The 27,787-nt window shown below is 37.2% G+C and overlaps 1 protein-coding gene across 1 annotated transcript in view; it reads left to right on the top strand.

The window, feature by feature from the left end:
* ASAH2 (N-acylsphingosine amidohydrolase 2) overlaps positions 1–27,176 on the top strand; it is a 53,428-nt gene extending 26,252 nt beyond the window's left edge. The window contains exons 7-20 of the mRNA XM_063101572.1: positions 2,474–2,594; positions 4,062–4,187; positions 8,321–8,407; positions 10,206–10,310; positions 10,438–10,519; positions 13,531–13,646; positions 14,652–14,746; positions 16,365–16,404; positions 17,212–17,307; positions 19,123–19,218; positions 19,344–19,490; positions 22,043–22,102; positions 24,880–24,968; positions 26,987–27,176. Of these exons, the coding sequence (XP_062957642.1) occupies positions 2,474–2,594; positions 4,062–4,187; positions 8,321–8,407; positions 10,206–10,310; positions 10,438–10,519; positions 13,531–13,646; positions 14,652–14,746; positions 16,365–16,404; positions 17,212–17,307; positions 19,123–19,218; positions 19,344–19,490; positions 22,043–22,102; positions 24,880–24,968; positions 26,987–27,176 (1,450 nt within the window). The remainder of the gene's footprint in view (positions 1–2,473; positions 2,595–4,061; positions 4,188–8,320; positions 8,408–10,205; positions 10,311–10,437; positions 10,520–13,530; positions 13,647–14,651; positions 14,747–16,364; positions 16,405–17,211; positions 17,308–19,122; positions 19,219–19,343; positions 19,491–22,042; positions 22,103–24,879; positions 24,969–26,986) is intronic.
* Positions 27,177–27,787: the final 611 nt, after the last annotated feature.

Here is a 27,787-nt window from a genome sequence, read left to right as displayed (position 1 = left end):
GGAGACCTAGCTTCCTTAGTTGTAAAATGAGGGTAATAGTGGTACCTGATGTAAAGGGTTCTTGTGAAAGTAAAATTAGATCCTGTATAGAAAGTCCTTTGCCTAATAAATACAAAACAATAGTCAATGTTGAGAGAATTGTTCTGTGGGTTTCCTTTGATCGCAGTGGAATGACTGCAGATTCAGTGTGGCTGAATCTGCCTGAACTCAGTGTGATCACATCAGACAGAGATACTGTGGTTGGGGAGCCATGGCACTGCCACGGCCACTACCACATTTCCTTTCCACACTAAACAGAGTAATACTCCAAAAAAGCAAAATTCACCTACCTGGAAAATACTAGTTGATTGTAATTTCCCTTGACACTTGAGTTTTAAGAGAACGAGACAAACCACAAAAAAGAACCAATAGAAGGATTTTCTTAAACATAAAAACCTTGCGATTATCTTCTAGGGGATGACAGAATACCTTCAGCCTAAACTTCTATACCTTTTCACAGTGGCAAATAGGCATCCCAGGGACTGAATTCAGCCTACAGACTGGTGATTTGGCCTGACACTGTGTTTTAAAAAAATCCAAAATGGATGTCAACATTGAATAAAAACTATTATGGAAATTTTCAAATACATACCATTTTTGAGTAATTAGTGTAATGAATCTCCATGTAACTCATCATCAAGCTTCAATAATTAGCCATGTTCTGTCATTCTTTTTCATCTCTCCCCTCCATTTTTTCTTTGCTAGAATATTTCAAAACAAATACCAGATATCCTAAATTTCACTCATGAATATTTCAGTGTGTATCTCTATCAGAAAAAGGTTTTTAAAAATATACATAACCACAACCCATTATCACAGCCAACAAAATTAAAAATAACTTCTTAATATGATCTAATACCAAGTCTGAGTTCAGTTTCCCCTGAGAATCGTTTTATAATTGTTTCAATCAGAATCCAAACACAGTTCACAAACTACACTTGGTGTCTCAAGTCTCTTAATGTGTAGCAGTTCCCCTCCTTGGTTTCCATTGCATTTACTTCCTGAAACATTTTAAAGTCGATAAATATATACAAAAATATGGATCTATTGCTCCTTTTGAAAAAATGGGAAGATCTGGCACCACTGGCTTTCACTGTGTTAAAGCAACATTTGGCTGGAGCTGAGTGGATGCTTCAGTCTTTAGACCCTGCAAGTGGCTGCATTTTTCCACAGTCTTCTCCAGTCCTTATTGTACCAACCAGTGTAACTCATTTACGTTGCCTGCCCCAGCCCCATGGGCTTTCATCTGGCCACCTCTGACCTTCATCTATGTCTATTTCACAATGAGAACTGAATCCTGAAAGATGATCTTGAAGTCTTATAACATCTCTAGTCATTAGGTAAATATTTAGTTTTGTAACATAGGTAAGAACGTAAACTGAAATGTTTAAAAATCTTTCAGCAAAGCATTGAGATAATAGAAGTTTTTTTTAAGGTCCTCACTTAACACGAAACTTTATAAACTGGCATCTCTCTTTTCTTGAGTATTCCAGTTAATTGGCTTCGCTCTCTTCCATTCCGTAAGTATCTTTTTCACCTGTTTGGAGGTTTGAGACTATAAAGGCCACTGGACAAGGTATCACAAGACCCAGACTTGAGTGCTAGGCTTCTATGACAAGTGAGCCATCATTTTGCTTTTCTGAGTCACCTGTCCCAGAGTCAAGGTAAAACAGTCTGTCTCTCAGGGTTGTTTTGAAGTTCAAATAAGGTAACTGATGTGAAATTAGTCTGTAAACTCTATAGCTCTCCACTTAAACAAGGTATTACTGTGCATAAGGACATACTGAATTATGCATGACATCCTCCCTCTTTCATGCCTCGGTGCATTCATTCTGCTGTTTCCTCCCCCTGTAATGCCCTTAAGAATTAATTGTTAGTCATCTGTGTTCCCCAAACACTTTATGCCTATTTCTTTGTAACATTGGCCACACTGTATTCAAGCCATTTATTCATGTCTTTTGTCTTCTGCGATATTTTGAGAGTAAACCACAGTTTATTCTCTGGTTGGCATAGAGCTAACCCTCAGTAAATTTTTCCTGAATTGCATTAGATTGATTTGAATAATTATTAACTGTGTGCCTGTCTTGAAGGACAAAGTCTATGTCTATGTCTGTACATACGAGTCTATGTCTTCAGGTATATCATCTGATAACTGACCAGTCTCGGCTCTTGTTAAAGCTTATGATGAAGATGTCGGTGATGAAATATTCATGAAAATGAAGGTCTGTATTTTTAATTTAAGTAAATGATCAGACTTCTTGAGTATATTATTTGTAATTCAAGCTCATTATTGATGAAAGAATCTAAATGTGAGATGTCTGTCATTTAGAATGTTTTTCCTGCTGGAGAAAACTTGACCTCCCAGTCATCGTTTTTGGCCCCGGTTAGCTCTCTGGTTCTCTCCATTAACTTAGGGCTTCTTCCTCTTTTACAGCTGGTTTGCCATCCACCCAGTCAGCATGAACAACAGCAACCATCTTGTAAATAGTGATAATATGGGCTATGCATCTTACCTTTTTGAGCAAGAGAAGAACAAAGGATATCTACCTGGACAGGTGGGAATTTATGTCATTGAAGTCTTCATCTTGATTCATTCAGTGTCATCATTCATGCAATGCTCCGAATAGTTGATTCAAATCTCCAGAATAGAGAGTCATCATGGACATCACATATTGATGTGCTTGGATAGAAAGAATTCTCCATCTTCTCTAACAGGAAAGAAAAATTTTAAATGACTCATCCTACTTATATAGATAGCTTCTTAAAATTACAATTAGTTGCATAAGGAAGGGCAAGTCAAGATTTTTGTAACATATAATAGCTTTTTACCAAGCTGGTAATATGATAAACTGTATTGATGCTTGCTTTTGTTTTCAGAACTATAAAAATATTAAGTACTTTCTTAAAGGTGTGAGAACTTTGAATGAAGATAGGCGATAAGTTCTTTCAACTGCTCCAGACTTCCCTCTTAATGACGAAATTCCTTTCAGGGACCCTGTTCTATTCCCCTGAAATAAGCCTAAGACAGAGACAACCTTAATCCATCAGACTTGTTTTTGTAACTTTGAAACTCAGAAAATGATGGGATCTGACATGGGGGTCCAGGAACCCAGTCCATGTACTCAAGAAAGCTCTTCAACTTCAGGTAAATTAGTGACTATCGATAGAGAAGTGAGAAGAGGGACCTGCTCTGCTTGACTCAGGCACCAAAGCACCAAATGCAGAAGAATACATGATGAGCAAGAGTCCCTAGAAATAGCATTCCATTATAAAAATATCAGCACCATTAATGTTCAGTTTGATCTTTTAGCTTCTTTTTTGACTAAACTATATTTTCTCATTTTAGCCTGCATTTTAGGGAATAAAAAGAGGTTCCCATTTGTGATCACTGCCTGGCACTTTGAGATAAATTATGTTTTAGTATATTTAAAAAAAGGCATATGATCTCTAATACTTAGTTATGTCTTTCCCTAAGAAAATTTAAGATATTTAAGGTGCAAAGGTAGACCAGTTCTGTTAAGGCTGATGCCTTGCACTTCTCTAATCAGATTGAAGAGAGGAAGAAAAAATAAATGAAAGGCAGGTCCAGATGGCAGATGGTATAGTTAGGTTCAGTTTTGCAACAGGCGAGTCTGCATTTGCTCTTTTTAAGCCAATAGTATGTTTGTTTTTAAAGGGCAAATGGATCTCTGAGCTCCAGGTAAAATAGCAGAGTGCAAGCATTTTATAAGTTGTTGTGTTTCTTGTCAAAATCTTTCTGTTTGAGGCATGCATTTGAAACCCTCCTACTGGAAACAGCTTTGTTGATAATTGGAATATTTTCAGTAACAATGTGTATATTGACTGCAATGTGAGCCTTTTCAGAAATAGGAAAATTTCTCAGAATATTGTATTTTCTCTTTTTATTGTCTGCAAATGATTTTAAATAGCTTACCAGAGTACATTGAATGTTTACATTTTTAATGGAACTCAATATAGGAAGTAAGAAAGAATAAAAGGTAACTGAATGTTTCTTTTGACAGGGACCATATGTAGCAGCTTTTGCTTCATCAAACCTAGGAGATGTGTCCCCCAACGTCCTTGGCCCACATTGCATCAACACGGGAGAGTCTTGTGATAACGCCCATAGCACTTGTCCCATTGGTGGGGTAGGTAATTATGGCACATGAAATCTTTGTTTTTCTTCTCATGTATACTTCATGTTTCACTATTCATCATTAGTTTACAAATATGTTGTCCTCAGGTACACCCTGGCCTACTTACCTCTAGCATCTGCTCTTCTCCAAAGCACCCAAACAAACCCATTAAGTTTCGATTGGGTAAAGCTATATTCTTCCATTTGATTAAGTTGTTGAATGGTGAGACAATTTAGTAAGTATCCTTAATTGGAGATCAAGTATCTTTCCTAAAACTTGGACAGTTTAAACATTTTGCCTTGGCATTTCTTTTTTTTTTTTAAAGATGACCGGTAAGGGGATCTTAACCCTTGACTTGGTGTTGTCAGCACCACACTCTCCCAAGTGAGTTAACTGGCCATCCCTATATAGGGATCCGAACCTGTGGCCTTGGTGTTATGAGCACCACACTCTCCCAAGTGAGTTAACTGGCCATCCCTATATAGGGATCCGAACCTGTGGCCTTGGTGTTATGAGCACCACTTTCTCCCAAGTGAGTTAACTGGCCATCCCTATATAGGGATCTGAACCTGTGGCCTTGGTGTTATGAGCACCACACTCTCCCAAGTGAGCCACTGGCCGGCCCTTGCCTTGGCATTTGTGAAGTCAATAGTTCGTACCAAAAACTGCCTGCTTGGGACATTTCTTACTGATTATCAAGTCTACAGGGTTATTTATATAAGATCAAAGTTCCTTTTCCTTTCTTTTAAAATTACAAACAAAAAATCTTGCTGTAAAAATTCAAACAATGTTTATGATTTATTTATAGAATTTTAAATTGGTCTGGGACTTGAGTTTTTCACCTAATTTGTCTTAGAAATCTTTCTATGACTATATCCAGATCTTCATGACAATTTTTAAAGACAACAAGTAAAGCTATACCATTATTTATTTAACTGCTTACCTCCAATGTTCATTTAGATTTGTTTTCAGCTTTGACGTGAGCAGCAGATGCTAGTTTCTGGGTCTTATTCTTTGTGTTTGTAGAACATTTTATCTGTGATATTACTTTTATTATACACTATTTCTGAACTATTTTTTCTATTCCAGTCAACTCCACCCAATGAACAATAACATTTTAACAATTGTACTTTTATATATTACTATTTTTATATAGAAAGTATTTTTGTTACTCTTCATTTGAAAAATTTTCTCACATTATTAATTTGCAATAAATTTTAAGATTATTTGTTAATTCCAAAATTCATAGGTGAAATGGTTAATAGTGATACTTATTTGCAATAGAATATTATGCATCAATTTAGTGTCTTATGTTGGAATATTGAATCATGTGGGGAAACACAATGTTGAGTGAGAAAATCAAGATTTAATGTTGCACATTCAGTGTGATTGCAATTTTGAAAATAAATGTATCATGGTAAAAGAAAGCAAAACATTCTGAATTGTTGAACATGGTTTTTTCTTTCTACCACTACTGTGGGTGGTTTTTATTCTCCTCTTTATGCTTTTTTATGGATTTTTCTTCTACAATGAGCATACTTTGCTTTTATAATCACAAAAAGTTACAATAATAGTACCTGTGTTCCATCCCCCCAACAGAATTCTTTCTCTGCATATGTTGGACTGGCTTTCCTCATGTTTGAAAGAGTGACTATGAGCAGTAAGGAATGTGTTGTGCTTTCTCCCCCATACACAGTAGGAGAGAGAGAAACTTTTCCTCCAACCATGGAATAAAAGATTTTCTCTTCAGTCTGATTGGGCCAATTTATGTCATATGCCTATCTTTGGACCAAAACAATTGCTGAGGCAATGGTACATGTTGTTTGGCTTGAGCTGGGATTCCTGATCCAATCTCTGGCAAGACCTTGGGGATTGCCATGTTTGCCTTAGATTTATCTGGAGCTGGGAACGGCATCAGCTTCCTCTGTGTCACATCAGCCACCTGAGGACATCAGCCACATGAGGAGAGGTGGCTATCTGAACACAATCAGGATTCTCTTAAGAAAGAGAAAGAAGGAAATGGAAAAACAATGCCAAGCGTTCTGCTCTGATGTGGCTTCTCCAAAAGATATTTTTTAAATTTAGAAAATAGCTTTAATGTTTTTAAAAATGATATATGCTCATTAGGAAATACAAACAATATTAAAAATTCAAAAAATAAAAATCTTACCTAAAGGAGTGTGCCTTCATCCCCACAATAGTCACCACTGTTAGAATTTTAATGAACAAAGCTTCTAGACAGCCTTTTATGTTTCATCACATGTATACATGTATAATTTTGCATGTGTAAATGGGATCATACTGTAATACTGTTCTATGATCTGCTTCCTTATTTCCAATAAATATGCTGTAAAACATTGTTTAAACTAATTCCATTATTTTCAATTTTAGGTACCATAATTCAGTTAACCCATCCCCTACTGATGGGCATTTTCTTCCCCTCCCTCCTTCCTTCCTTTACATATGCTCTCTCCCTTCTTTTTTTTCTTTTTTCACATGAGCATACTATGATTACTATCCGTGTCATACATATTTTCACATGTGTATGAGTACTACCTTAGGATAATTTCTTAAAAGTGAGTTTGCTGTCAGAGAGAAAGCCCACCCAGCATATGCTACATGTTGCCCAATTGCTGGAAACAATGACATTCCATCCACGGTGGATGAGTGACAGTTTCCCCAGGACCCTCACCAAAACCAGGTTTACCCCTTTCGTAATCTTTGCCAACACAATATGCAAAGAGTTACCTCTTTGTCATTTAAATTTACATGTAATTATTCATGAGATTGAACATATTTTAATGTTGAATGGCCATTTACATTTGTGTGTGTGTGCGTGTGTGTGTGCGTGTGCGTGTGTGTGTGCGTGTGTGTGCGTGTGTGTGTGTGTGTGAGAATTACCTATTTCATCTATATTCCATGCTGAATTCATTAGGATGCTCTTTACTGCAAGAGAAATCCCAGCTCAATATGGATGAATCATGGTCTCACTCATATGGGGAATCTAAAAATGGTGATCTCAGAGAAGTAGTGAAAGAGCAGTGATTACCAGAGACAGGGAGGGTGTGGGTGGGGGCCATGGGGAGAGGAATGGTCAATGGGCACAAAGTTACAATTAGAAAGGAAGAATAAGTTCTGATGTTCTAGTGCACAGTAGGTGACTATAGTCAACAGTAAGGTATACTTCTAAAAATAGCTAGAAGAGATAATTCTGTATGTTCCTACCACAAAGAAATAATAAATGTTTTAGGTGATGGATATGCTAACTACCCTGATTTGATCATTACATAATGTATACATGTATAGAAACATCACATTGTACTCCATAAATATGTACAATGATTATATGTCAATTAAAAATAAAAAAAGTATTAGTAAGAGTATTTTTTATTGACTTTTTAAAGCAATATATTAAAGCCTAAGTTTTGTCATAAACAGTGCAGGCTTTTCTTCCAGTTCATCAGTTATCTTTCAGCCTTATTTGTTATGTTTTCTCACCCATGTAGACATTTAAAATGTTTAAGCTGTAAAATTTAACTAAGCTTATTGTATATGATTTTTAGAAAGGTCTTCCACACCCTTACACTGTAAAACATATTTACCCATATTTTCTTTTATTACTTGGATTCTATTTATAATATTTAAGTGTTTGATTAATCTCAAATTTTTCTGATATTAGAAGTAGGGAATAGAGCCAGATTTATTTATTGATTTTTTTTCCCCAGTGGGCCAGCTAGCTGTTCCAATATAATTTTAACTGAGTTTCAATTTAAAGCTGTCATGAGCAAGCGTCATAGGCAAGAACAAGCAGGTAAGAAAATAGGCAGCAAGTGAAAACACCTGGCTGCAAGTCTTAGCTCAGATATTAGCTACTTGCATAATCTCCAACAAATACTTTAACACACCTGTACCTCAATTTCCTTATTTTTCAAAGCAAGGTGCTGGAATAGATAATTTTTAAAGATATTCACTGCTCCAATTCCATGTCTGATTGCATTTTTCATAGCCTGTAAATTGAGAGAATATCTGAAAAGAAATGCTAGAATGTGGCTTAAATCTATTTGCTTTGATTCAGTTGTAATTTTCCATTCCTTAAAATAATTGCTTATTTCACTAAGAATGCATCTTGTCTCATTTTGTTCCAGCCTAACATGTGCATTGCTAAGGGACCTGGACGGGATATGATTGAGAGCACACAAATTATAGGACGAAACATTTATCAGAGAGCGAAGGTACGCCATGGGCACAGCTCCTTTCATCTTCATTTAAAATTGTTCTTTGAAACCCACTGACATTTTTCATGAGTAAGTTGATAATTGTAAGAAAGACAGCAAGCGCTCAGGCTGCGCCGGGGAGTCTGGAAGATGTCAGCTTGGAAGATTGCCTGCCCAAGCCACACAGGAACCTCTCTCTGACTGCTCGGGTCTGACTTATAGGAAGTACATTTAAAACCAAGTAATCAGGAAAACATTCTATTTTACGATGTTTAGAAAGCCAGAGTGCTTGCTTCAGACAGTGGGAAGATAGATTTTAAGGTTTTTCAATTAATGTGGCATCAGATATGACCAGACTGAACCAAATTCTCGGAAATCTCTCAGGCCTGCCAAAAGTCACCTGACCATTTCTTAACTTTCCTTTGGTGACAAGGCAAATCTGATCTGCACAACTTCCAGCTCTTGCAACTTGAATTCAAATTAGTTCCGAGTCTTCCTCAATATGGCAAAGATCCTCCGTCTTTTCTTTACTTTTTAAAAAACTTTTTGATGAAGAGAGAATCCAGTCTCCAGTGAGATTGCTGTGAATAACTCTATCCTCCTCCCTCCTGTAAATTTTACCTTTCATTTTGCTCCCATGTTTTGTATTAGCTTCTGTAGAGACAGATTTATGAGGAAAAAGACAAAGGATGACCTCAAACTGAGATGTCCCTGATAAAATAGTTAAATCCCTTCTTTTCATAGCAAACTTGCACATTTGTCATGTGTGTGTTTATGTGTATGTGTGTGGGTTTAAATAAGTGACTAATTTATTCCAAGGGTTCTAAAATGTTTCAGGAGCAATAGAGATAGAACAAAAGCACCTTCAAAAACTTCAGACACAAAAGTGGTAGCAACAGCCAGCCCAATTGCTGCAGTTATTATTTTTAATTACTCTGATATTATCAGCGGATTATTCTAAATTAACAAATTCTATTTAGGGTGTGCTCCCATGACACACTTTGGCGTCAGAAATTTTGTTCCTGATTTAGGCCTGGGAGCCATAGAGATTTGTCCCACATTCTAGATTCTCTTCTCAGCAAGACACAACTTGCCTCTTAACGGAGAGGAAGTCTGCAGCTGGTGTTATGACGACCTAGCTTGAGAGCTCACATGTGGCTGTTGAAACTGGGATGGGGACAGAGTGGAGATGAGTTAGGTGTCAGGCAAAGGGACTTCGGTTGAAGGAGAATTTGCCTATATTGTATGATATGGATGAATAAAAAACAAAAACAGAAATTTCTGAACATCTTTTGACTCACATTTCCTGTAAGATTAAAAAAGCATCAATTGACCATATGAAAAAACAAAAACACTAAAGGGTGGGTTGTGGGTGGGGAGCTGATACAGAATAGGTGGAGCCTGCAGTCTTTCAGTTTCACCCTCAGAACCAGTCCCGTAGACAACCGAAGGATGCTAAGAGGGGAGACTCTGTAAGAACACCTGAGAATTCACTCTTGTTCTGGCGAAAAAAGAATTTGGCTCACCTACTACTAATCTTACATTTTCTTAACTGTCTTTCAAGTGAGACTGGGGCCTTTGTGTCCCAATTTCATGTTTATGTAGAATAGTAATCACAGGTCCATGGTCTCGGAGCCTTCGAGCTTCTGGGAAACACCTAGGTAGAGACACCCATGTGGGGATTGGCTATTTCCAAGCAGCCAGCAAAACAAAAGTTTGCTAAGAGATGCTTTTCCAAATTGGTGCTTACTGAGTACAGTTGGTAGCATTCACTTCAACTCTTTCCCTGGACAATAAGCCTGTGTGGGTTTTCTAGGAGCTGTATGAGTCTGCCTCCCAGGAGGTGACCGGACCACTGGTCTCAGCTCACCAGTGGGTGAACATGACGGATGTGACTGTCAGGCTCAATTCCACACACACAGTAAGTGTCACCGAGTTACACTGATTATGCCCCAGGGCAAAGCTCTGGGTTGATTCCATTATTTACTTGCCACTTAACTGATGTTTCTTTTTTTGTTTTTGTTTTGTTTTTAAAATCTTTCCTTTAGGCAAAAACATGTAAACCAGCTTTGGGCTACAGTTTTGCAGCTGGCACCATTGATGGAAATGGAGGCCTCAATTTTATCCAGGGTAAGGTGAATTCTGATGAAATCTATGCTTCCAGGTTCTGAAGCGTCAGGGTTCTGTTCCCTAGGAAGGTTTAACTGTAGCAAATACATTTATTATTTTTATTTTTAAACTCAGAAGTCTGCAGGTTTTCCAGGTTTGTATACAACAGCCCGGATTTCCCAGGGATAGGTGTCTTTCATAGCTTAGCTTTTCATTAATTTAAATATAATCAGAGACGAATTCTTTTTGCATTTCAATGTATTAATGAATAATTTTAAATTGGGTTGAGGCTGGGTGGAGTTGAGGAGGTGGGGAGAGGGATTGTCATTAAACAATATGAAACTTCAACAGTATGAATCAGCTCTTTCATCTGATTTTGTCATGTCTCTCTGATTCCTTTAATGGAACCAGGATTCCTCAGGGAAGAGGCCTTCAGGAGCCTAAAGCATGTGGTCCCAGGTCCTCTTTATGCATATACATCCACAAATTTATTACTGATTATTTTAACTTTTATAATTTTATCCTGATTGTCATCGTTGTCATGGTTTTTGTCCAGTTCTCTGTTCTATCAGACAAATCCACTGGTTCCAGGCTTGGATATGATGCCATGTCAAAGGGCTATACAAGTTTTTTTTTTTTTTAATTAATTTTAATGAATAGGAAAGAAATTTAACACAAACATTAACATCCTTAATGTAAAATGAACTCTTAAAAATGAATTAGAAAAATCTAAGCAGAAACTTGGTGAAGAACATCAACAGATAAGTTACACACCCCATAGAAACACTTGTGTATAATAAGTGCACTACAAGTTGCTGGGGAGGTGGGGGGAAAGAGGGGGAGGAGGCCCTTGGCCCCCTCATCTCAGGGTCCCAGGGGCTTTTGGTTCCAGCTCCATGTTTGGCTTGGTTGCATGGATGGCAGTGAGTGGGGCCCAGGCCTGTGGCTCCCACCCATTCTTGTCTTTTATATAATGTATATTTTGGAATCATTAATTAAAAAATTAATGAATATAGTTGCAATTTGATATATTCAGCTTCATATTTCCTGGTAATTTTTCATCCAGTTTGGTCTAATACTCTTTTTTTTTTTTTTATGGTATCTTATTTATTTATTTATTACTATTTTTTACATTCTAAGACTTTGTCGTGGAGGTGTTGAGAGCAGGGGGTAAGGGGAGGGGGATAGGGTATGAGGATGAGAAAGGGGGTGTGGCTGGGGCCCATGGAACCTTCTTCATTCCTACAGGGAAGACCAGAGGGCTTCCTGTGGCAGCTCAGTCACCACCAGGCTAGAGGTAGATGTCAGGTAGGGTGGGGGAGACATGGCTGAGGCCCTCGGTCCCCCACTACCCTGGCTTGTGAGCCTGGGGCACTTCCAGCAGCAGCTTGGTGGTAATCGTTGTGCTGGTTGTGGGTGTTGGGGGGTGTGGCTGAAGCCCTTGGCCCCCACCATCCTGGCTTGGGAGTCTGGGGGGCTTCTGGTCCTTCTAAGTGTTATAGGTATTCTTTAGCAGTGGTAGACCTTTACTGGTTAATATCAGGAATTTGTCTCTGATCTGTGGGTGTTTTCTGTTTTCTTTCACTTCTGTGTTGCATTATTTGCTATTCCCACCACTTAAACTCTGCACTGGAACTAATTTGTTGTCCTTTGGTTACTTCTAAATGGGGGAACTTCCTGTGGGGACCAGCACTTGAGCCCTGTAGTTGAGCTAAATTACTGCTTTGCTGCTGATTCTCTAGGGAAGGCTTTTTGTGCAGCTCAGGTTTTAATTATTGATCTTGTGAGTACTTCCAGATCTTGTGAGGTCAATACACCTGGGTTGTGTGGAAACTCGGGTCTGGGCCTGAGTCTTTTCAGCAAACTGCACCCCCTGCAGATCTATACTCCTGACCAGTCTACACTGAGTGGGCCTGTGCTGATTAGAGGGCACATCAGCTGTCCATGCTGTGCCCCAGTGTTCCCCTGGTGGCCTATCTCCCCCACTGCCCTCACTCCAAACACTTTCCGTGGGGCGGGTCATGCGTTGGTCCCTTGTGATGACTCACTGGCCTCTGAGTGGCTTTTTTCAGTTGTCTGTGGCCCCTTGCTCCTATATGGGTCCATAGGAACACTGTTAGTGGTCTTGCTGGCCTGGGGGCCATCAAGGCCCTCTTCTCCCCCACCCCCCAAGCAACTTCATACAAAGGGCACAGCAGCAGCTTTTGCCAGTTCTTGCTTCATGTGTTCACCAGGGCCAGCTTTGAAGTGGCCAGGGCTCAAAATGGTCAGAGCAATCCTTCCTTTCTCTCATCACGGGTTCTCCCACCTTCATGAACTCCATAGGTCTCCTCTCCTCTTCTCCTGATCTCTAGCAGCCCCAGCTTGGCAGTTGTTGCTTTTTTATAGTTATAAATTGGTTGATTGTGGGAGAGAGTGACACTGGGGACCATGTATTCTGCCATCTTGATTCTCTGCTCCAATGTGTCTCTCTTTCTCTTTTTTTTTTAACTGCTTATGTGTTTGCTGTGTGTGAATGTTTGTGTGTGTGTGTGTGTGTATGCATTTGTGTGTGTGTGTGTGTGTGTGTGTGTGTGTGTGTGAAGATAATTAAATGAGGATTCAGAAGACGTTCTTTCAGGCACATGAGCCAGACAACTGGTATTGGGAGTTGAAGGTGTCATTTTTAGTTTTCAAAACAGGAAAAAAAGATGATTTAGTTCACGAATCTACAGTTCATTATATCAGATTGTTTTTATTTATGGATGAGGAATAGTAATAGAAACAAAACTTTAAGGATATTGAACAAAATATATTGTGTTATTCTCTTGACCATGCTGAGGATCTAATTAAATAATGGCCCTTATTTTATGATAGAGGCACACAAAATTCTGCCTCCTCTATTATTCATACTGTTTGGAACCATTAAATAAAACAACCTTAATAAAATCTTTAAAACTCCTGAAAGGATTGTTGTACAATACTTGTCAAAATAATGATGTTTTTCAGAGGGTTGGTTCAAGGAATCATATTAATCATAATATTCCTAATAGGGACAACAGAAGGGAATTCATTTTGGGACACCGTTCGGGACCTGCTCCTGGGCAAGCCATCTGATGAAATCAAAGAATGTCATAAACCAAAGCCAATCCTTCTTCCCACTGGAGAGGTAAGACATTTTGATTGTCATAGTGAAATCAGTATATTTTAATATTAAAAATATGGATGCTATGAGTTTAACTCTAAGGAATAAGGGATATAATTCTTGAACATAGTGATTTACTTTATTGCATTTATGATAAATAAATGAAACAATTAGAACAGTGGGAAAAGAAGAATAAGATTAAGATTTATCTCATTGAAGATTCATGTATGTTGACTCCAGGAAGGGAGTCCACATAGAATTATCAGGAGAGGAAAATATCTCAGGTCATATAAAAAGAAACATGTTTATGTCTCAGTTTTCTCACAATTCAGGGAACATTATTAACTAAAGCAATTCTCTTTTAACACTTCTTTAGGACATATACTTTTACATTCTAAATGTTAAAAGATTATCCAGTATTCATAAAAATATGGATCGTTGAGGTACAAACATTTTTTAAATAGAATTTTTTTCTAATATTCTTTTAAAATTCTTAAGGAAGAAGGAATAGAGGAAACGCAGGAATGGAGGGACAGACTCTACACTAATCTGAATATGGAAAAGAATAGATTCCTTTGGAGAATCCTTGGAAAATAAGGCAAGACTTGGGAATGATAAACTTATAGTGCTATTAGAGTAAAAAGAGAAATCATTAAGTGAAACTATTCCAAATAGAATCCCTTAGTCATCACATATAAGGATCTTCACCCACAGTCCTCTAGGAGAACCTTGGTGATGTGTCACACATGGTGATTCTACAGTGACAAATCCACCAAAAACTTTATGAAGTCCAGGTTAATGGGGCATTGGCATTAGAGATTCACATGTTATGACCAGGACATAAATACCCACGGAGAATGTTGAATACTACATCATAAATTAGAAATAAATCCTATGATAGGATAAAAACCCAAACCAGCTTGAAACATTTAAAATTCTTTAATGAAGAGACTTTTACGAGCATTGTCCATCTGTTGACTACAGAAAAAGCAATATTCCTAACACAAGTTCCTTGTTTTGGGTTCTCAGCTGTCAAAACCTCACCCCTGGCACCCAGATATTGTTGATGTTCAGATTATTACTCTTGGGTCCTTGGCCATCACTGCCGTCCCTGGGGAGTTTACGTAAGTTCTCTTTAAAAAAAAAAAAAAATTCTTAGTTAAATACGTGTCTATTGTGTGTGTTTCTGCTGAAATTACTTCTTATCATGGGAAGATAATCCTGTTCTGACCCCTGGTATCGTATTGTACTGTTTGGCAACAGCAATAAATATTCCTATCCTCTTTTGGTGGCGCCTCTGAAGAATACACCTCTCTATACCTATTACAGGTGGGTAACCTGAAGCAAACATGAAAATTTAAAAACTTTTTCCAAATTAAAATGATGTCATGAATGATTATGCCAGTAAAAAGACTTGACATAATATTAAAATACAGATACTTGAAATAATCCATGTAGGTATCAGAAACATAGAAGAATGTTTTAAACCTGCTTGTTATGCTGTTTCCTATCTCAGTAAATGGCAATCTTCTATCTTTCTAATTTCTCAGGTCCTGTGTCTTAGAATCATCCTGATTTCTCTTTTCCTCTTTTTCCCTCTTTCAATCCCTCAGCAAATTCTGTACATTTTATTCAATAGCTTCTGTCACTTCCCCTTTGGTCTAAGCCACAACTCTCTCTCCCCCAGATTATTACAATAATCTCCTATCTGGTCTGCTTGATTCTACCCTTACTCCTCTATAGTCTTTCCTCAACAGAGCAGCCGGATTAATCCTTTTAAAACGTAAGTTATATCATGTCACTTCTCTGCTCAAAACCCTCCAGGTAAATCCTCAAACCTGTAAAGCTCATATGTGATCAATTCTTCAGCAAATTCTCTAATCTGATTTCTTACCACTCTCCCCTTTGCTTACCCCGTCTTGGCTTCATTACACTTCCCAGACTCAACAGGGATGCTCTGGTCTCAAGGCCTTTGAACCTATGGTTCCTTCTGCCTGGAACAATTTCCTGCCAGTTACTCTTATGGCCGAGTCTTTATCCCTCCAATTCTTGTTCAAAACAAGAATGCTAGTCCTGCTGATACCATATAAAATAGTTTTCACCCAGCAATAGCACAAGCCCTATCACATCACCACAGCATCAGTACCAGCACCAACACCAGCACCACCACTGTTACCAAAATAACCACCAGCACTTCCTCCTTCGAGACTGCTTTATTATTTTCCATAGCACTTATTGTCATGTTACTTTTTTTATTTGCTTATTGACCATCTCTCCTCTCTAGAATATAAGCTCCATACATTCCTGAGCACTAGAAGTGGGCCCAGTATGTAGTGCATGCTCAGTGTTTTACTGAAGGATTAAATGAATGAGTATTATGGTAGGTTCTTTGTAAGCAGGAGCAGCAGTACACTTTCCACCTGCCTCAGCTCTTATGAGCATAGGATGCAACCTATACATTTTGTTGAATCAATGAATGTAAAATGACGGTGTCTTATACCAGTGATATTCACTGATTCTGTTTCCCTCCTTTAGTCAAATTGTTTTCAGTTAGGATCTGTTTTTAAGACAGTCAGGAAAGAAAACTCAGCTTCAGCTTTGCATCATCACTGAGTTCCTGCATATTTCACTATTGTGTGATGAGCCAGGGTAACTTGTCGGCTTTTACTACAAGTCTTTATTTGTACTTTGCACACATTCTGAATAAGGAAACATTTATATAACTCTGTTTTCTTGACTCAGGACCATGTCTGGACGAAGACTTCGAGAGGCAGTTCAAGCAGTAAGTTAAAAATGAAATGAAATATCTACACGTTCATTCATATTTGGTGAAGAGGAAAGAATTCCCTATCCTTATGATCTGGTATCTTTTAAATTAATCTTTTCTAAAATGACTAGAGTTTCACACTTCTTGAAATTAATGGCTAGAGGTGAATATGAAATATTGGTGGTATAAGAACCAGACTTAAAAAACATAAGGGAATTATAGTCAGGTCAAAAATATTTGTTGGTATTTATGTATTAATAATTTAAAAATTGATAATGTTTCTATGGATTAAACAGTAAATAACTCCTAGGTAATTCATACCTTAAAGTCCTGTGAACAGTCTAAATAAAATGTATCACATTTTGGGAATTCTGTATTTTGTCCATATTTATGAATTTCTTTATATTCAGGAAGTATTGTAAATGGTTCTAAAATGACATATCAACAAGTGCCTTTTTACTTGGAGCTGGAAATAACTATTCTGTTTAGCTAATATCCACCTACTATATTTTTTAAGAAATTGATTTAAAAATCTCTATTTTATTAATAAGAAGAGTTGGTATCTGCAAATGCAACCATTAAGATCTTCTTAGATCCACTGTCTTGCCCAACTCTGTAGTGCAGAGTTATGGCTCTAACTTTTCATCCAGGGCTCCTTAATATCTCTGCATTCTCAGGCAGTTTTGATCTTTGGGGAGAATTTTGTTGAGAGAAATCTTACACTAATAATTCACATCTATGATTGTGTGTTCAGTGTAACTGGGATAATAATATACGTGAAGATGAAGAGTAATTTTACTGGGCTCTACTTTTCCCTCCTAGGAATTTGCAACTTATGGGATGCAGAATATGACTGTTGTGATTTCGGGTCTATGCAATGTTTATACACATTACATTACCACTTATGAAGAATACCAGGTAAAGTAAATATTTTCATCATTTAAATGAATTATATCTTGGTCCAGGCTAGTGTGTCAAATGCAGACTTTCTTTCCAGGCTTCCCCAATCATGTTTCTGAGAGATGATTTTATTTTGGGTAGGGCAGATAAGAGAATGATAAGCCAGAGATTGTATCAGGGAGTTCCAGGTTCATCATTTCCAAGTTCAGGTCAGAATTCTGGTCTCACTGACTTCCACCTTCCCTGAAATCAATTATTTTGTCAGGGGCACTGGTAGAAAGCCTGGGTAGTGGCATACAACATTCCTAACTCTATTCATAACGCATCTGGTGCCTTAAGGCTCTGTAGATCTAGAAAAACTCCTACTGATGGCTACTGTTTACTCAATGCACTAGTTAAGCACTTTGCAAATGTAATCTTAAGAAATCCTGGCAATACGTCCTGAAGTAGAGTATCATTAAATTCATGATGTAGATTAAGAAACAGTCCCAGAGAGTTTAGGGGAGGCTGGTGGATGGTAATGTTTCTCTGTTTATAAATAGTCCAGAAAGCAGCTCAAGGACTTCTTAACAATGGTAACTAAGAAAACGAAAACAGTCTAGAAACCCACAATGAATGATTTCTAATACATCTGCTGGTATATCATGGCAGTCCATACAAAGGCATACAGTTGATCTCTTGACAAATATTCCGTGATACCAGATACTTCCAAGTGGAATCTGCCCTGCTGCCCTCAGTTGGCTTTACCGAAGTTACTTGCCTTCTAGGAGAGCCTGTTGAATAAGGGTTCTTAACTGAAGTAAACTTGGGTAGGAATAATGAGATCCTTTCTTCACTATTCTTTAACTGTTATTTAGCATTTCCTTTGATTATAAATATGAATAACACAAACAACAATAATATTAGCAATACCTCTGACAATCACCAATAGGAACCACAGATATTTTCATATCACATACAGTTATTGCAGATCTGGAAATATTTCTATTCTTATTGCAATTTTAAAATCACAATATTTATTAGATCTGCTGATAGATATTATTATTCAATATCATAATAAAGAAGTACATACATAAAATTGGGATATTACAGTTTGATAAATGTTTCCCTTGTCAATCTCATGTATTTTTTTATATGCACTTAGAATCATTATTCTAAGAAGGGTCCATAAGTCTCAACAGACTGCCAAAGGAGTCCATAGCACAAGCAAGGTTAGGGACCCCCACTACCTTGTCTCCTGGCCCAAGGACATGTTCCTGCAAGGATTACTATTAATTAATTCATTAATTCACTCATTCCTTCAACAGATGTGTGTTTTGACAGGTACTTTACCAGCCAGTTTCTTGGAGCTTGGCGCTCAGGTAAAAGGAGATGCATTTGGCTCTGTATTATAGCCCTATGATGGGTTAAATGTTTTTCTCCAATTAGTACCATCAGCACCCAATTTATTCAAGAGTTACTAGGACTCTTTTTTCCCCCCTTGGTTTTTCTCCTGATGTGTGCCTTGGGGAAAACATTTACAATATAAGTACTTACAACAGACAAAAGCTCAGGAGCCAGTACCCTCTTTCAGATTAAATGGAATAACAGTCTAAATGGCATAAGCAAAGAGAACCCACTGCCTTTACCAAGTAGTTGATGGGAGCCATTTTAACAAGTAGTTGATGAGAGACATTTACATTGGCTGGTAAATGGAAATACTCACTCTCTGTCATAAAAAAACTTGAAGATTAAGCCAGTATTGAATAACGTGAGATGTCCAAGCAGCACCTTTGCCTAAAACAATATACCTCTGTAAATGGATTGTGACATGCAGAACCATATGTCCTGCAGGCTCAGCGATATGAGGCAGCATCTACAATTTATGGACCACACACTCTGTCCGCTTACATCCAGCTCTTCAGAGGCCTTGCTAAAGCCATTGCTACGGTAATCAAATATTGTGTGTGTGTGTGTGCATGTATGTTTCCTTTAATAAAGTCATTTCTGGGGGCTGAGGACTGGGGACTTTGATCTACTTTGCACACTCCTTAAACAGATGTTCTCTGTTCTAGGACACAGTAGCCAACCTGAGCAGAGGTCCAGAGCCTCCATTTTTCAAACAACCGCTGTCCCCATTAATTCCTGATATTTCTGATAGAGCACCAATAGGCAGAAATTTTGGGGATGTCCTGCAGCCAGCAAAACCTGAATACAGAGTGGTAAGACTCACAAAGAGGTCTTGTAATATTTCAGCAGCCCATTTTGGGGGATGAGGGGGAATATGTTGTTTAATATCACCACCTGTCTCCGATAATGCCATAGACCAGCTGTTAGCAATGATAATTTTGATAATTGTTCTTATCTTTGCAGAGGCTCTGAAAAAGTAATGAGAATGGGGAAATATTTTTTTCCTGGGGTAATTATGTAAAATTGAATTTCTAAAATCCAAATTATCCCTTTTCTTAAATGGATGCTCATGGAACCATTCACTGGACCTGAGAGAATTTGTCTCAAATCAAGGATAGGAAAAGTATGGAGAAATGAACCAGGATTTGTACCAGTGCTGTTTTATGTTGATCTTGTGTCTACAATCTTGCTAAATCATTTATTAGTTCCGATAGGTTTGTTTTCATTTTTATTCTTGCCATGGATTCCTTAGGAATTTCTAAATATAGTACCATGTCATCTGTGAATAAAAATAGGCTTGCTTATTCCTTTATGGCTTTTCTTTTCTGGATGCCTTTAATTTTTTCTTTTCTTATTGAACTGGCTAGAATCTCCAACACAACGTTGAGTAGAAGTTGTGAGACTAGACATCTTTGCCTTGTTTCTGATCTTAGCAGAAAAGCATTCTGTTTTTCACTATTTATTATGATGTTTTCTTCAGAATTCTTGTAGATGCCTTTTGTCAAATTGAGCATGTTCCCTTCTATGCCTAGTTTGTTGAGAGTTTTTTTTTTTTTTTTTAAATCAAGAATGGGTATAGTATATTTGCAAATGCTCCTCTGTGTCTACTGAGGTGATCATGGGGGTTTTTGTATTTTATTTCAGTAATATTGCATCAATTAATTTTCAGATGTTAAATAAATACCTATTAGTCATGGTGTATAATAATTTTTTTAGGTTGCTAAATTTGATTTGCTAATATTTTGCTGAGGAGTTTTCTATCTATGTCCCAGGGGAATATTTGTAGTTTTCTTTTCATGTGTTGTTTTTGTCTGCCTTTGGTATCAGGGTAATGCTGTTCTCAAAGAATGAGTTGGGAAGAGTTTCCTGTCGTATTTTCTGAAAAAGTATGCAAAAGATTGATATTATTTCATCATTAAATATTTGTTTGGATTTACCAGCAAAATCATGTGAACCTAGGCTTTCCTTTATGGCAAAATTTTTAATTACTAATTCAATTTCTTTGCTTATTATAGGCCTATTCAAATTTTCTTTTCTTTTTTTTTTTCTTGAGTCAATTATATATTTTTCTTGGAATTTAATTTGTCTTTTTGGGGATCTGTATCTTTCTAGAAATTTATGCCTTCCTAGGAATTTTTCCATTCCATATAAGTTGTTTGAATTATTAGTGTAATATAAAATTTGTTTATAATATTCCTTTAGAATTCTCTTAGTTTCTGTAGAGTCTGTAATGGTGCCCCCTCTTTCTTCCTGATTTTGATAATTTGTGTGTTCAGAGAACCAGCTTTTCCTTTTATTGCTTTTACCTATTGTTCTAGCTATTATTAAGCTTTTTGTAGGCATAGCCAGAGCAGCTTTTAGGTCAGGGCAAATCTTTTTTTAATTATGAGGTTTTCCAGTCTGGATGATGGGAATTGGAAATTTTCACAACTCCATATGAGCCTGGGGATTGTTTCCTCTAATTCTGTTAGACCATCCTTTTCCTGGCTTTAAGAAGTTCCCTTACATGCATGCAGAGTTGAGAGAGCCTTCTGCAGGTCTCTAGAGTTCCATTTCTGTGTAGCTCTCCTCTCTGTGGTATTCTCTCTGTTGCTCCATGCTGTGAACTCAAGACTATTGGCTTTTACCGACTTCCACCTTCCTACCCTCAACTTAGGTAGACTGCCTGACTTGGCCTCAATTCTGTCTTCTTGTGCACTGGCCTGTAAACTTCCTGAAGGCACTAAGCTGGGGCACTTTTAAGGCTGATTTTGGTTTCTGCCACTCAGAGATCACTGTCTTTCATTGCCTGATGCTCACAGTCTTTTTTTCTTTATTTAAAAAAACAATTTGACCAGCATCCTGTCAAATCCACTGTCCTTAAAACCATTGTTGAATACATATTTTGTCCAGTTTTTAGTTGTTTCAGGTGGGAAGGTAAATATACACCCTGTCATTCCGTCTTGTATAAATATAAATTTAAGTATAAATGTAAGTGTAAGTGATCCATGGAAAGTTTTGACTGCGCATATTTGACTCAGTTTATCTCCTGTATGTGTGTGGGAGGAGGTGTGACAAAATATCATGGGCTGAAGAAGCCATTTTAATGTGCTGTCACCAATATGAACTATTACTCTAGATCTTCATCTATATCTGAATCTACCGGAAACAAATTCACTGAAGTAATTTGCTGGCCCCAAATTCCTATGTCCATTGTTGCAAGTATATTTTTCTTTAATGTTCTAAGAAGGTAACTTGTTTGATTAAATAGAATGAAATCCACACAGGCACCCAGAATCCTAGAACGTATCATAGGTAATGCCCCAAATATGAGTACAGCAAAAATCCTTTTCCTGGAAGGCATTAAATGAGTTTTTATTTTCAGGGAGAAGTTGTTGAAGTTGTATTTGTAGGTGCTAACCCAAAGAATTCAGCAGAAAACCAGGTAAGCGTCAATGGTTTTCTTGACAGATTTAAATCCACTTATTAGCCTTTCATTCACTTGATTATTCCTCTAGAGGTTAACAACATAAAGATGAAATGCAAGGGCTGGCCAGTTTGCTTTCTCAGTTACAGCATGGTTAGAACACCAAGGTCTAAGGTTCAGATCCTCATACTGGCCAGCCACCAAAAAATAAAATAAAATAAAATGTGCCAACTTGTTTTCCATCTTATTTTGTAGCTGTGGGTATAGTTAATGTGGAATTCGGTCTGGAAAGAAGCACAACAGAAACATAAAACTGGCTCACTTAGGACCACATATAGCACAATACATATAGGACTAAATCGTCTTAAAGAAGATGTCAATTTGAACACAATCTCATTTATGTACTCAAATTAAGAACTCTACTAAATTTAGTAAAATAATCAAAGGGCAGGTGAGTGAAGTGTATCGTTGGCTCTTTCCTGCTCCCTTTTTCGCCCGCTTCTCCTCCACCAGCACTGTGACTCCTGGTCCTACCTCTCCTGTCGCTGAATCAATCCCTCGTGGGCACTTTTCTGGCTTGAAGTCCTGCCCCACGTGCTTTACTTTGTCTTGCACTGGCCATTTTCCTACTATTTACTACTGGCAGTAATAGAGCATTTCTTTATAAATTTTGAAAAATGACACAAGAAATAGATGTTCTATGTAAAAACAAACAGTATGGAAGTGCATAAGATAGAATGTGAAAGTATCCTCTCTCCACAGATCTGCTTTCCAGAGGTAATCACTGTTAATGGTTCGTTACAAAGCATTTCAGACTTTTTTGGTTTTTATTATATATATGATAAATTATATGTATATGCAATATATCTAGTAATAAAATAAAGTAATTTTAATCTTCTGTAACTTTCTTAGAATGTTTTTATAACTACACACACAATAATTGGACACATTCTAGTGGTAAAAATTCAAACAATAAAGAAATTTATCGAGGAAAAAGAGAGTGGGCATTTGAATGTGATTTCAAGGTCATATTTTTACTGTGGCTGAGGATGCATTCACTCTATCAATGAATCATTCTTCCCAGGGCCCATAGTCACCTATAATCCAACATACCTTTCTTCCAAATGAACCTTCCTATTGATGTTCATTAAAATATTATTATTGCCATGATAACAATTGTGACAATATGACATAGTCAAATATGACATTGGGGGAAAATGTTCTATTGCTTGGATAGTCAATATGCACCTGTTTTGAAATAATTTCTCTAGGAAGTCAAGCCATACCAGAATATTTACATATTTAAAATATTATTTTCTGAGGACATCAAAATATTGTGTCGAAACTTCTGGTTTAGCTGTCGTCTGATATGCTTAGGGTACAGACATTTTATCATCATTATTGCCATGGGGAAACAGAACAAAATGCTTAAAGCACTACGATGAGAATAGAATTAATTTCTAAGAATTCTCTGGGACTTTGTATAAAACAATTTCCAGTGCCCTTTATTGTTAGTAATCATCTTCATCCTCATCCACTATTTATTGAATGCTGACTATTTGCAGGTACTAGGATAAATGATTTACGTACATTATCACATGAACATAATTTAATCCTCACTACTACCCAATGAGTTATATTTTATTATCCCTACTTTACAGATGAGTAAACTGAGGCCTAGAGAGATTAAGTAACTTGTATTAACTAATTACGCATCTGGAAGAGATTACAGTAGACGGGGGGAAAAGAATAGTCACATGTTTTGTCCCTGATATTTGGTGGCCTAGAATTGTTCTCCAGTCTGTACTTTAGATCTATTCATTAGGGTCCCCCATGTCTCCTACTCCCTCTAAGGCCTTCCAATGTCATTCTGCCCTACATGGACAGAAACAGCTCTCTTTAAAAGTCACCATGGTTATGAAAGCCTCTTTATTGAATATAATCCATCAGTTGAACAATTAGAGAAGAATTTAAAACAATTACATGGCCCAGCTGTAAATAAATGGTCCATTCAGTAAAGGGTTATTTGAGCACCAGTAAATGACAGGTGTGAAGGACTGTGATGGAATTAGAGGTGAATTAGACATAAGTCCTGACTTGAAGGGCCACAATCGAAAGGATTTTATGGGATATTTTAGGTGTGTGGCCTTTGTATCTACTCATTTGTCATTTTATTCAAATCTTTGCTTTATTTGAAGCTGAATTCTAGGTCTGAAACAAATTGCTCTATTGCAGCAATCTCCCAAAGGGGAAATAAAATCTGCTTATGACGTGGTTTGTAGGAACCTATCATGACAAATTATAGGAACTGCCTTTTAGCACCCCAGGATAAGGAAGATTTATGTATTCTTTTTAATTCTTTCACTGAGCATTAACTAATAATTCATTTACCTGGAAATGGAAAAATGAAGATACTTTCCCCCTTTCCTTCCTAAATCTTGAGGGGACTAAAGAAAGTCTTGGAACATGGAAAGGCTTCTCTAATGCCTTTTTTAAATGTCAAGTTTTATTCCCAGCCTCTTCTCTGCCCTAATTGCCAAAATTTGCTATTAGCTCCAAAATTATGCTTCTTTCAAATTTCTAAAGAAGCCATGATTTTTTAATAGACTGGATAAATTAATTCTGAAGACATTGCATAGACTATTAAGGGGAACATCTAAGAATTTGTATGAAATTTGAATACATTTTTACACAAGGTATTGGTAAGTTAGCATGTGGTCAGCAAAGGGAATATTTACAGAACCTTCCTTCTGTGACTCTGCAGTGCCTGATCAGTTATATTAATTGCATTTTAGACCCATTCGACCTTCCTCACTGTGGAGAGATATGAGGATGCTTCAGCAGCATGGCAGATAGTGTATAATGATGCTTCCTGGGAGACTCGGTGAGCATGTCTATTGAATATTTTGTCTTTCAAGTCTTAAAACAGTTGGTTAGTAATGTAGGAAAGACAAAGGAGAAGACTGATTCAATGCCTGGTATTAATGACATCAAATTCCCCAGAAGCCTTCTGGCCATTTTTAGATGATTTGTTAGACTTCCTTTTGATTCTATTTTTCTGCAGAGCAGTGTGGTGTGTGCTTCTGTAAGTTTAAGTGCTAATGAGGTTATGGAGTCTATTCTTATAGACATCTGTTCTGCTGTTTTTCCATGATCACAGGTATTACCTCTAAAAGCTCACTAGCCTTCTTGTAAATTGGTTGAAAGGAGTGTTGGTGGAGGGTGTTGAGATGTCTCTTCAGAGCCTGACATTCCTATCGGGCAAACAATGAATCTCTACCTGACATGGATTGCGTGTTTGTATATGGCCAATGAGCCTTCATTTGAGTTACTAAAACATGAGAGGCTTAAGTGTTTGATTCTTACTGACTCAAGCAAGGAGTAACATGTTCATGCAGTTTCCTCACAGAAATATATCTCTGTGCTTTTTGTTACCAAATTTCTGAGCTGAATATGCATTTTGAAGATTTGACAATGTACCCGAGATAAGAAAATATTTCTGTTCCCGAGCCTATAAATTTGACACTACAGGACAGTGGCATGTAAGTGGCTAAAGTTTTTGGCAATTTGTGTCTAAATCAGAATGCCTCAAACCAAGAAATTATTTGTATGTTGGTTTGGTTCAGATGGTTAACTGAACATAGAGATTTGATCATGTGTGTGCCCATTTGATAGCTATATATAAAAATGGGCATAATTTTTTCTTCCATCTTTAGGACTCTAGAGTATAAGTGATTTTTAATAAATAATACATATTTATTATAAAAAAGATTATCCATGTAATAAAAAAAGTTGATTTATTTTCAAAAGCTAAAAATCAGAATAGCAGTCAACACTTAGGATATGTTTAGAGCTCTGTCTTGTTTATCAGCAGCAGTGGGATAAAATATTTATTGAAAGCCCTGGGCCTGTCACTGAGAAACATAGAACGTTGAGCGCACCCTTTGTGCCCACGGGATTTACTTTCTACACCACTGAGGATATCAGTCAGTTAGCCTGTGATATCGCACTGTTTCTTAAAGAGTATCTGAGCTTCCTGCTGTGGTCTGCAGGGATCAGCACGTTCTGACTCCATTTGTTTCTCTCATCTCAGCCACTTTGACCTGCTTTCTGTTCCTTGGCCATGCCTAGTTTGTTCCTGCTTTGGATGTTTTGTATTCTCTGTTCCTCCTTTCTGGAATGTTCTTCCTCCAGATCTCTGTGGACTCAGTTTAAATAACATCTTCTTAAAGAGGCTCCTATCTTATTTTTTCCATTGTGCTTATCACTCTTAACACTTTTAAATTTATTGGTTTATTTGTTTATTGCCTTTGTGCCCATACTCACCCTGGTAGAACATAAGGTTCATGAAACTTTGGAGCATGTCTATCTTGCTCACTACTGTATCCTCGGTACTTCTGGAATAGAGTCTGGCACGTGCAGTCGTTAAATATATATATATACATTTTAACATTTTTGTTTTATTTATTTGTTTTTTTCATTGTACATGTTTATGGGGTAAATATATATTTTTAAGAAATGAATCTAGATGTGAAAAGAAGCATCAGTTGATTCGGAGTATAATAAGGTCTAAAAGGACACTATAGCAATTCTAAAGCAGGAGACATCCTGTGTTCTGAATATCAGGTAAGGCTTCCTAGGATGAACAAAGTTTAGGTAGTTAGAAAGTTGGAACAAGTAAAGATATTTCTACAACTAGCTGTTCTTTAAATTTCCTCTTCTAGAAAATAGATATTTGTGTCTGTTTTGTTCATTGCTGTGTCCTCAATGTCTAGGATAGTGCTTTGCTCATCTGTAGGTACTCCCCAAATATTCATTGAATAAATAATCACAGAATTTTCTAATCACATATTTTTAAGAGTAAAACTGGGTTTTGCTTGTTTGTTTGTTTTCTACCAACAGTTTTTATTGGCACAAAGGAATACTGGGTGTGAGCAACACAACGATAGAATGGCACATTCCAGACAATGCCCAGCCTGGAATCTACAGAATAAGATATTTTGGACATAGTCGGAAGAAGAGCATTCTGGAGTCTGCTATCATACGTTCATTTGAAGCCACTTCCTCCAGTTTTGAAGTTGTAACTGCTTAGTGAAAACATGACAGATCATTTAAAGATCAGCTTTAGTCTGTGTGTATTATAAAATCGATTACACATGATTGTGAGCCACCATGTTGTCTTCTATTAATCATCTTTGTTTGGGGACAGATAGTTTACTGCTAATGGGACAGGTGTGTGTGGTGTGTGTGTGTGAAAGAGAGAGAAGTGTGTGTCCCATTTATCTTGCTTCAGCAGCCATGTACCTATGGTCTCCAGCCTAAAGCTTGATTTCCCTTGAGGCCTTGAGGTTGTTTAAGGGACAATTCCCTTCAATAGGAAAGCTCTGAAGTGTTAGTGAGAATGGTTGAAGACGTGTGAACAATGTTTAACCTATTTATTTATGGAATTATTGAATGTTAGCACTTGAAGAGTTTATAGAAACTGTCTAGTTGAATCCTTTATTTTACAGATGGGAAAAATGGGGTTTTATGGATTTAAGATTAGAACAAGATTATAGGACATTTCCTCCCAACCATATTTTAAAAATATTATGTAAACCTTGACCATAAATGTACGAGACTAATTACAGAAACAGAAAATTAGCATGCCAGTTTTCCTGCATTCAGATGAACACAGCATTTCAAAGCAGTCACCCTGGAGCT

Source organism: Cynocephalus volans, chromosome 7 (genome assembly GCF_027409185.1).
Source record: "Cynocephalus volans isolate mCynVol1 chromosome 7, mCynVol1.pri, whole genome shotgun sequence".
Taxonomy (NCBI): Eukaryota; Metazoa; Chordata; class Mammalia; order Dermoptera; family Cynocephalidae; genus Cynocephalus; species Cynocephalus volans.
This window is presented reverse-complemented; position numbering and strand designations above follow the sequence as displayed.